Source organism: Scyliorhinus canicula, chromosome 21 (genome assembly GCF_902713615.1).
Source record: "Scyliorhinus canicula chromosome 21, sScyCan1.1, whole genome shotgun sequence".
In the NCBI taxonomy this organism is placed as follows: domain Eukaryota; kingdom Metazoa; phylum Chordata; class Chondrichthyes; order Carcharhiniformes; family Scyliorhinidae; genus Scyliorhinus; species Scyliorhinus canicula.
The window spans coordinates 4,475,538-4,487,125 of record NC_052166.1 but is presented as its reverse complement, the minus strand read 5'-3'; the positions used below and the strand labels follow the sequence as shown (position 1 = coordinate 4,487,125).

General features: G+C 51.1%; 1 protein-coding gene across 1 annotated transcript in view; it reads right to left on the bottom strand.

The window, feature by feature from the left end:
• Positions 1 to 626: 626 nt before the first annotated feature.
• LOC119955900 (plasma membrane calcium-transporting ATPase 3-like) overlaps positions 627 to 11,588 on the bottom strand; it is a 104,586-nt gene continuing 93,624 nt past the window's right edge. The window contains exon 15 of the mRNA XM_038782558.1: positions 627 to 776. Within this exon, the coding sequence (XP_038638486.1) occupies positions 627 to 776 (150 nt within the window). The remainder of the gene's footprint in view (positions 777 to 11,588) is intronic.

Below are 11,588 nucleotides of genomic sequence, written 5' to 3'. Positions count from 1 at the left end.
GTTAGGATGGGAGTTCCATTGCATGTCAAGGGGCGATGGTTAGATCCTCTCTTGTCAGAGATGGTCACAGCCTGGTACTCAGGGGTGGATTAACCATTAAGCAAAATAAGCACGTGCTTAGGGCATCAAGGGAAGGGGGCACTACAGAAATTTTCCATAGCCGAATTTACCATGGTCCATGGGCCCTATGGTGCAGTACTGCAAATGGTGCAGCTGAACCACGATCCGCAAAAAGGGGCCCCTACATTAAATGATAAAATTACATACAGATATATACAATAATAACAAGAGCACTCAGAGAGTGCAGTCCTCCGCCAAGGGTTATGAATTCGAAGGGAAAAAAAATCCCCCCCCCCCCCACCCACTCCACATAAATGAAAGTAAGGGAAACTTTGTATGCAGTCTGTGACATTTGTATACAATCTGTACAACGTCAGTGGAAAAAAAACAAACGCACACATACTCCGACAAAAACATAACCTCCCTTGGCGGAAGTCAAAATAATAATAATAGTAATGATAGAGGTTAATGATATACATTAATCTTGGGAATACAACAAAGTTAGAATCTGGGAACTGCCCCACGGTCCACGGAGGCTCACGTGATCGTTCTTGTCTAAGTCTTGATCATGTCGGCTGTCCGTTCAGTCGTCCACTGAGAATGAGACTGTGCAGGGGCGTTAGTAGCTCACTCAGCGTCCAGCGTGCCAACAGGCAGCAACACACGTGCCAACATTGTAACTTTGTCAGTAAGCTGATTCCTTTTTTTTTATGACACTGACAACAAATAATGTAATTAATGTTTCATAATTTTGAGGAAGTGCTTATGAAATGTCGTGAAACTCGTGAAAAGTTTCGAGCAACACGGTAGCATTGTGGGTAGCACAATTGCTTCACAGCTCCAGGGTCCCAGGTTCGGTTCCCGGCTGGGTCACTGTCTGTGCGGAGTCTGCACGTCCTTCTCCGTGTGTGTGTGGGTTTCCTCCGGGTGCTCCGGTTTCCTCCCACAGTCACAAAGATGTGCAGGTTAGGAGGATTGGCCGTGATAAATTGCCCGTAGTGTCCAAAATCGCCCTTAGTGTTGGGTGGGGTTGCTGGGTTATGGGGATAGGGTGGAGGTGTTGACCTTGGGTAGGGTGCTTTTTCCAAGAGCCGGTGCAGACTCGATGGGCCGAATGGCCTCCTTCTGCACCGTAAATTCTATTAAAAAAATGGCCAAATGGCGTATAGTGCTGCTTTTGACTGCATGTATTTTCTATTTTTTATTTATCGCATGGTGGTGGACTGGTGGTGATAACTGAGTTTGTATTTCATTATGTCTGTCAATTTATGTGGTGCTGGTGACGTCTCCATGTGCATTTTTTGTACGTGGTGTCGTGGTGGTGAGGACAGCGAGTTTTTTTTCCCACGTGGTGGTGGTAGTGACTAAGTTTATTTTATCACGTGATACAAGGCGGCCTGCAGCCATGTGCTGAGTGCTCCTACGCGGGTTCGTGTCCTGCTGTCGCTACTAATTTATAACGCACCCCCCAGCAACTCTACTTTTCCGTTTACAAATTCTGAGACAAAATCTGTCTATATTGATTAAAGCACAAAAGCACAAGATTCAGCTGTAAGCCGGGAATTAAATTGTCCGTATGGTTCTGCCTATGATATGTGTGACTGTGTTGATTGCCGCATAATAATTCGAACAAAATATTCTTTTTATTTGGCTTTCGTATATTTTTAACATTAATGGTCACAAATTGCTCAGCTGAGCGTTCATTTTCTCAGTTGAAGTATATTAAAAATCCCATCAGAACAACTATGCAACAAGGCAGGCTGGATGCCTTATCTCGATTAAGTATAGAAGCAGATGTGTTACATAAGATTAGTTTTGAGGATCTGATCAAAGACTTTGCAATTAAAAAAAGTAGGAGGAAACTTTTCAAATATAAATAAAGTGGAAGTATACAAAAATAAACATTATTTTCCATTTTACTGTAAGTTTTGTTTAATTTCGATAAATAACATTTTATTTTATGGTTTATTATTGTTTATATTTTGAATTACATATATATGGGGGCACCAAAATCTTTTAAGTGCTTAGGGCCTCTAAGGGTCTTAATCCGGCCTTGCTGGTACTTGTGTGGCACGAATGTAACTTGCCAAAGCTTGGATGTGCCGGGGCCTTGGAAAGGGTCCAGAGGAGGTTCACAAGGATGATCCCTGGACTGAAGAACTTGTCGTATGAGGAACGGTTGAGGACTCTGAGTCTGTACTCGTTGGTGTTAGAAGGATGAGGGGGGGATCGTATTGAAACTTCCAGGATACTGCGAGGCCTGGATAGAGTGGACATGGAGAGGATGTTTCCACTCGTAGGAAACCAGAGGACCAGAGGACACCATCTCAGACTAAAGGGACGATCCTTTAGAACTGAAATGAGGAGGAATTTCTTCAGCCAGAGGGTGGTGAATCTGTGGAACTCTTTTGCCGCAGAGGGCTGTGGAGGCCAAATCACTGAGTGTCTTTAAGACAGAGATAGATAGGTTCCTGATTAATAAGGGGATCAGGGGTTATGGGGAGAAGGCAGGAGAACGGGGATGAGAAAGTATCAGCCAGGATTGAATGGCGGAGCAGACTCGATGGGCCGAGTGGCCTAATTCTGCTCCTATGTCTTATGGTCTTATGTTGTCCAGGTGTAACTGCGTTTGGACACGTTCATGTTGGACATGTGTGGGGATATTCGCTGATGACTGCACAATGTTCAGCACCATTCTTGACTCCTCAGACACTGCAGTAGTCCATGTCCACCTTATGATGGAAGGGAGGTCAGTGATGAAGCAGCTGAAGATGGCTGGGTCGAGGACACGACCCTGAGGAACTCCTGCAGTGATGTCCTGGAGCTGAGATGATTGACCTCCAACCACCACGATAATAATACAATAATAATCTTTATTACATATTTACATAGAGCATACAGTGCAGAAGGAGGCCATTCGGCCCATCGAGTCTGCACCGATCCACTTAAGCCCTCACTTCCACCCTATCCTCCTAACCTTTTTGGACACTAAGGGGCAATTTATCATGGCCAATCCACCAAACTCACACGTCTTTTGGACTGTGGGAGGTGTTATGGGAGCGGCGTTTCCATAACCCCAAAATGTATCACGGAGTTCAACCAACCTCTCCCTTTAATGTATTGTTGCTTTTGAAGCACACAGCTTGGTCTCCAGGTGTGGTATTACAATTATGGGCACGTGGGTTTTTAAACACAAAACAATGTTTATTCCATGAATTCAACTTAACCTTTTTAAATAAACATTGGATCCCTTACCACCCCTTACTTCAAAGATAACCCCGAAAATAATACAACACTAAATAATCCCTCAAAATGTGCCTTCAAAACCTCCAAAAGACTTAACACCTTTAAACAGAAGCACATCAGGTTACAGACATTACTATTATGAGTTTAAATCACCCAAATGATTCAGAGATATTCTTTCCTGGCAGAGATCACAGCAGATCCAGTTCACTGCAAACACAGCCACACCCAAGCTCTTTTACTCAAAACTGAAACTAAAACTCCCAAAAAGCAGAAGTGAGCTCAGCTCCCCCCACCCTCTGACATCACTTCAGTAATATGAGCTGCTCCATTTCTTAAAGGTACATTACTTAAACATCCATTTCTTGAAGGTACTCTCACATGACAGAGGAAACCGGAGCACCCGGAGGAAAGCCACGCAGACATGGGGAGAACGTGCAGACTCCGCACAGTGACCCAGCGGGGAATCAAACCTGGGACCCTGGTGCTGTGAAGCCACAGTGCTAACCACTATGCTACCGTATTGTCACAAGTAAGCTTACATTAACACTGCAATGAAGTTACAGTGAAAAGCCCCAAGTCGCTGTCGTGTTAGATATACTGGTCTAACACTGGCTGCAACTGGATGCAGCTTAGATCAGAAAGATACCCCAGACCTTGAAGTTAGTTCAATCAGGTTTATTGAACTAATAGCACAGTTCTCCATGAGTTCCATCTTTCTGGCGTCCGATGCGGCCTCGAGGTCGGTGGCTTCGATATATAGTTGGAACTTTTGTTTGAAGATCTTCCAATTGGCACCGTGGTTGCCGGCGATGCGGAGCTGCGGAGGAGGGCGGACGTTTTCCATGTCACCGGATGGCTGTTTGCTGGTCAATGCTGATTCACTCAAGGTAGGTCTGTCAATTTTCAGCATCACTACCTGGTACCATGATGTGTTGGGCAGGCTGGGTTGATGTGGACTGCAGTGTAGCGACATTTCGTAAGATGCAACACGATTTTATTTAACATCTAAACTATTATAAATGTTCAACTGTGGGTTGACACTATGCTGACTTGACTGGAGACCTGACACTAGCCCGGCCAGACTTACTGGCTACCACATGGTGTTTGCACTGACTAGCTAACGGGCTCTGACTGTCTCAGTGGCTGGGTCCCGAGAGAGCGGGAAACCTGGTGCCCTCTGGCTTTATAGTGGTCGTGTCCCGTCTGGTGATTGGCTGCTGTGTTCTGTGTGCTCACTGGTCATCCTGTGTGTCAATCACTGCCCGTCTGCACTCCATTATATACATGGATGTATATTATGACACTCACTGCTGCACCTCTCTCCCCGCTGCGCCTCGCTGCTGCACCTCTCTCCCCGCTGCCCCTCGCTGCTGCACCTCTCTCCCTGCTGCGCCTCGTTGCTGCTCCTCACTCCCCGCTGCGGCTCCTCTCTCCTGCTCCTCTCTCGCTGCTGCTCGCTGCTTGTCTGTGCCTGCCTGTATATCATTATGTGTGTGTCTGCATATCATAGAACATAGAACATTACAGCGCAGTACAGGCCCTTCGGCCCTCGATGTTGCGCCGTCCTGTGAAACCCCTCTAAAGTCCCTCTACACTATTCCCTTATCGTCCATATGTCTATCCAATGACCATTTGAATGCGTTTAGTGTTGGCGAGTCCACTACTGTTGCAGGCTGGGCATTCCACGCCCTTACTACTCTCTGAGTAAAGAACCTACCTCTGACATCTGTCCTATATCTATCTCCCCTCAATTTAAAGCTATGTCCCCTCGTGCTGGACATCACCATCCGAGGAAAAAGGCTCTCAATGTCCACCCTATCTAATCCTCTGATCATCTTGTATGCCTCAATTAAGTCCCCTCTTAACCTTCTCTCTAACGAAAACAGCCTCAAGTCCTTCGGCCTTTCCTCATAAGACCTTCCCTCCATATCAGCACCATCCTGGTAAATCTCCTCTGCACCCTTTCCAATGCTTCCACATCCTTCCTATAATGCGGCGACCAGAACTGCACACAATACTCCAAATGCGGCCGCACCAGAGTTTTGTACAACTGCAACATGACCTCATGGCCCCGCAGTCGTCACATTCCGGCACCTGTTCAGGTACGCGGAGGGAGAATTCAGAGATGTTCGGGAGGACCAGCGAACCATGTCCACATGTTCTGGGCATGTCCAAACCTCAGGGGGTACTGGCAGGGGTTCGCGGACGTTATGTCCCAGGTACTGAAAACAGGGGTGGCGATGAGCCCAGAGGTGGCAATGTTTGGGGTTACAGGGGACCCGGGAGTCCAGGAGGAGAGAGAGGCCGACGTTTAGGCCTTTGCTTCCCTGGTAGCCCAGCCACGAATTCTGCTGGCCATGGAGCGACTCAAAGCCCCCGAAGCCGGAGGCCTGGCTATCGGACATGGCGAGCTTTCTCGTTATGGAGAAGGTTAAGGTCGCTTTGAGAGGGTCGCTGTCAGGGTTCGCCCGGAGGTGGCAACCATTTATCGACTTCTGCGCGGACGATTAATCGTCAGCGGGGGCTGGGGGGGGGGGGGGGGGGGGGGGGGGGGGGGTAGGGGGAAAGGGAACATAGAACAGTACAGCACAGAACAGGCCCTTCGGTCCTCGATGTTGTGCCGAGCAATGATCACCCTACTCAAACCCACGTATCCACCCTATACCCGTAACCCAACAACCCCCCCCTTAACCTTACTTTTTAGGACACTACGGGCAATTTAGCATGGCCAATCCACCTAACCCGCACATCTTTGGACTGTGGGAGGAAACCAGAGCACCCGGAGGAAACCCACGCACACAGGGGGAGGACGTGCAGACTCCGCACAGACAGTGACCCAGCCGGGAACCGAACCTGGGACCCTGGAGCTGTGAAGCATTTATGCTAACCACCATGCTACCGTGCTGCCCTCTGCCCCTGGGGTTAGGGCAACGTAGATTAGGGGGTTAATCAGGTGGGTCCTTGTAGGAGGGGAGCTGGTTTTTGCACTATGTTGATTGTTCTTTGCACACTGTTTTGTATTGTTGTTGTTTACTATGCCGAAATGCTTCAATAAAATTGTTGATCAAAAAAAAAATATCCACCCTCATTCCCTCCACCAGTCATGTCAAATTCAAGCTGGGCCCATCTCCTTGCTGTCTGTATCCCGGGATACCGAAGGCCCGCCCCCCCCCACCACCCGGATTAGCAACTCCCCAAACCTCCTCTCCTGCCCTCTGGCATTGATCGGCAACACCTCACTCCTCCCCATCTTCAATTTGGACCCTGAAAACCGCCCAAATTCCCCCCCAAATCTCCACGTTCCCTCCAATGCTGCCCAACGAGTCCGAGATATATGACAACAAATCGTCCGCATACAACGAGACTCTGAGCTGCACCCCTGTCCCACTCAATCCCTCTCCAGCCCCTCCACACCCTCAGCGCCATTGCCTCTATCAACGGAGAAAAAAAGCTACGGGGAGAGCGGGTGATGTACCATCGATTGCACGCGAGGCGAGTGATTTACCAAAGTCTGGCTTTAATTAACTAGAACACAGCTCTGCGATCGTCTACAGTGGAAAGGGACGATCGTCAGGCGTTTGAGCATTTATACCTCGTTAATAGAGGCGTGGTTAACTCAGCCTCTCGGCCAATCGGTCGAGAGGCACATGACCGACCAGGGCCAATGGTAAGCCGACGTTCTGGCCCAATGGCAGACGAGTATGCAGATCATATCATCACAGCGGGCACCTCTGCTTCACCCCCGATGCAGCCCGAAGTACCCCAAACTCAACCTGTTCGCCCAGACACTCGCCACTGGCGCCCTGCACAGCAGCTGAACCCAAACCGCCCCAGCACCGCTAACAAATACGTCCTCCCAACCCGATCACAGGCCATCTCCGCCGCCGTTGCCATCACTACCCCAACCTCCTTCCCCCTCCGAGAGCATCATAATAACATTGAGCAGCCAGCGCACACATGTCAACAGCTATCGGCCCTTCATGCAATACTGTGGGCAACACGGTAGCACAGTGGTTAGCACTGTTGCTTCACAGCTCCAAGGTCCCAGGTTCGATTCCCCGGCTTGGGTCACTGCCCGTGCGGAGTCTGCACGTCCTCCCCGTGCCTGCGTGGGTTTCCTCCGGGTGCTCCGGTTTCCTCCCACAGTCCGAAGACGTGCGGGTTAGGTGGATTGGCCGTGATAAATTGCCCCTTAGTGTCCAAAAAGGTTAGGAGGGGTTATTGGGTTACAGGGATAGGGTGGAAGTGAGGGCTTAAGTGAAAACTTGATGGGCCGAATGGCCTCCTGCTGCACCAACCCCGTCTGGGGTTCTCACCCTTCACCCCCCCCCACCCCGGCACACAATCCTCTATCCGGGCTGTCTGCACCTTCGGCAACAACTTTCAACAGCGCTATCGGGCGGTGCGACCCACCCCGCTCCGGATCTCCGGAGGGGGGGGGAGCTGCGGATTCACCAGGACCTGGGGGGCAGAGCTGGCCAAGCAGAAGGCCGGGTATAATCGGGCAAAGGCCCGCCCTCTACAAGGGGGTGGAGTTTGGGGTTTTGTACCCTGCCCGCTTGTGGGCGACGCACCAAAGGGAGGAATTTTATTTTGATTCGCCAGAGGAGGGGATGGACTTTGAGAGACCCCGGACTGGGAGGAGACTGAAGACACTGAACTCCGGAGAGGAGCTTTGTGTAAAGTGGGGAGGGGGGGGGGGGGGGCACATTGGGTGGGCGGATTGGTGAGGGTCACGACAGAGGGGGCGGAGAGGGTGAGGGTGTTTTTCCTTGTATGTTTGTTATTTGGGGGAATGGGGGGAAGGGGCAGATGGGGGGGGGGGGGAGGGAGGAGGAGTACTCGGAGACCCCAGGTGGGGCCCACCATGAATCGGGCCTGGAAAAGTGTGGCCCAGGGTGGGGAGCTGGCTAAAGAAGGGGAAGGGAGCGAGACGGTATACCAGTGCGGGGAGAGGGCAAGTCGGACGTTGGCGCACCGACTGGGGAAAGGGGCAGCGAGGAAGGGTGGCGTTGGACCCAGAAGGAGAGAGGCCTGACTGCTTGGATCGTTCTTTTCGTTTTTTGCGACCTTTTTAGGTTGCTGTATATTGGCTGCGATGGGTTTCTCTTGTTATTTTTTGCCGTTTCCCTAAATGTTTCCTTGTTGGGGTCTCTTGTTTGGTTGGCGGTTTGGTTGGGGGGAAATACAAAAGATAATAGTTAAAAAGGTGTGGTTATGGGGCTGGTTTAGCACACTGGGCTAAATCGCTGGCTTTGAAAGCAGACCAAGCAGGCCAGCAGCACGGTTCGATTCCCGTAACAGCCTCCCCAAACAGGCGCCGGAATGTGGCGACTAGGGGCTTTTCACAGTAACTTTATTTGAAGCCTACTCGTGACAATAAGCGATTTTCATTTTTTTTTCATTAAATTGTGCACCGAAATCAATTCGTAAATGTATTCATATCACAGGCCAATGTCCTTTTTTGTTCTTTCCTCAAGTCCAATTACTGTGAACCATAGCCGTAGTCGCTCAGGAAGGTAACACAATAGCTATATCCGTGTGTTCCACTCCCTCCAAAGCATTTTACTTCCTTGGGGTAGCAGCACTGTAGAAGCTTCCTCATGTGGAGGGAACGTGGAGGGGAAGGGCTGATCTCTATCTGTTTGATCTAAATTGCACTATTGTAGGGCTGCCTTTGACTTGTATAGAGTGTGTGTTTAAGCAGGGCTGGTTTGGGGAAGTGGTATGGATGGGCCAGAGGGGAGGGAAGCCAGGGAACAATGGGTGAGAGACGCGCTGGCGCCGAAGCTGGGAGCCACCAAGCTAGCTGGGTGGGCTGGTCAACGGAAGCCAGTTGTGGGGGGGGGATTCATACAGTTAGACTAGAGCAGGGGTTAGGTGGTAGGATGGTGTTACTGGGGGGGGGGGAGGGGAGAGGGAAGTTGATCTGCTGATGAGGATGGAAACTGGACATGGCAACAGTGAGGAGGTCATAGGTGGAGCCGGCCAGGAGGCGGGCCAGAGGAAACGCGACACGTGGCTGGGGGGCTGGCCAAGGAAAGGGGATGGCTGATTGACAAAAGGGGGGGGGGGCGAAGTGCCCCCCAACCAGGCTGATAGCCTGGAATGTTAGAGGGCTAAACGTGCCAGTGAAGAGGGCGCGTGTGTTCGCGCAATTGCGGGTTCTGAAGGCGGACGTAGTCACGCTGCAGGAGACGCACCTGAAAGTGGCAGACCAGGTTAGGTTGAGGAAGGGCTGGGTTAGTCAGGTCTTTCATTCGAGGCTCGACACTAAGACTAGGGGGGGGGGGCTGCGATCCTGATTAATAAAAGGGTTCAATTTGAGACGGAGGGCACAGTTGCGGACGGGGGGGCGGCAGATTTGTTATGGTGAGGGGTAAGCTCGAAGGGGTGAGAGTAGTCCTGGTCCATGTGTATGCCCCTAATTGGGACAATGTGGATTTTATCAGGCGATTGCTGGGGACGTTCCCCGACTTGGACTCACGTGAACTGATTATGGGCGGCGACTTTAACCCAGTCCTGGACCCGAGCCTGGATCGGCCGTCTTCAAAAACGGGCAGGTTGCCAGCGATGGCAAAGGAACTGAGAGGGTTCATGGAGCAAATGGGGGGGAGCTGATCGGTGGAGATTTAGCCGGCTGTCGGCGAGGCAGTTTTCGTACTACTCCCACGTCCATAAGGCGTATTCCCGAATTGATTTCTTTGTCGTGAGTGGGGACTTGCTGGCCGGGGTGGTGGGGGCAAAATATTCGGCATATACCATATCGGACCATGCTCCACACTGGGTAGACCTACAGATTTGTAATGTTATGGGAGAGGCGTTTGCACAACCCCAAAATGTATCATGGAGTTCAACCAACCTCCCCCTTTAATGCTTCTGAAAAATGAAAATGAAATGAAAAAACTGAAATGAAAATGGCTTATTGTCACGAGTCGGCTTCAATGAAGTTACTGTGAAAAGCCCCTAGTCGCCACATTCCGGCGCCTGTTCGGGGAGGCTGGTACGGGAATCGAACCGTGCTGCTGGCCTGCCTTGAAAGCCAGCGATTTAGCCCAGTGAGCTAAACCAGCCCCTCGGGGCTCCTGAAGCCCGCGGCTTGGTCTCCCAGGTGCGGTATTACAATTATGGACGCATGGGTTTTTAAACACAAAACAATGTTTATTCCACGAATTCAACTTAACCTTTTAAATAAATATTGGATCACTTAACACCCCTTACTTCAAAGATAACCCCGAAAATAATACAACACTAAATAATCCCTCAGTCGTTCCTTTAAACATCCATTTCGTAAAGGGCACTCTCACATGACAGTGAGGAGAGCTTCCAGCGCCCACGATGGAGGTCGAGTGGGACTATCTGTGGGAGGCGCTGGGACGGTTTGGGTTCGGGGAGACTGGGTTAGGCTGTTGTACCAAGGCCCCAGGGGACAAACAGGACGACATTAGATTACTTCAGACTGCACCGCGGGACAAGACAGGGCTGCCCTCTCTCCCCACTGCTGTTTGCGCTGGGCATAGAGCCGCTGGCAATTTCTCTGAGAGCTTCAAAGGACTGGAAAGGGCTGGTCTGGGAGGGGGGGGGGGGGGGGGGGGGGGGGGGGGGGGGGAGAGGGGGGGGACATAAAGTCTTGTTATACACGGATGACCTGTTGTTATACGTAGCGGACCCAATGGCTGGGATGGACGGCATCATGGAACTCCTGAGGGAATTTGGCCGGTTTTTAGGATATAAATTGAACATGGCTAAGAGCGAGTTGTTTGTAATTCAGGCGTGGGGGCCAGGGGAGTAGGCTGAAGGGGTTGCCGTTCAGGCTGGTAGGAGAAAGCTTCAGATACTTGGGGATACAGGTGGCACGGGTCTGGGGCAGCTTGCATAAGCTCAACCTGTCCCGATTGGTGGAGCGAGAGAGGGAGGAGGTCCGGAGGTGGGATGCGCTCCCGCTGTCACTAGCGGGGAGGGTGCAGGCTGTCAAGATGACGACTCTCCCGAGATTCTTGTTCATATTTCAGTGTCTCCCCATTTTCAGCCCGAGCTTCTTCTTTAAGAGGCTGAATAAAATTATCCTGGGATTTGTCTGGGCGGGGAAGTCCCCGCGGGAGAGGAAGGTGATGCTCGAAAGGAGCAGAGGAGAAGGGGGGGGGGGGGGGGCTGGCGTTGCCGAACTACTACTGTGCGGCCAACATAGCGATGATAAGGAAATGGATGGCGGGCACGGGGTCGGTTTGGGGGGGGCGGCTGGACGCTGCTTCGAGCGGGGGCGCTAGTTTGGCGGCCATGGT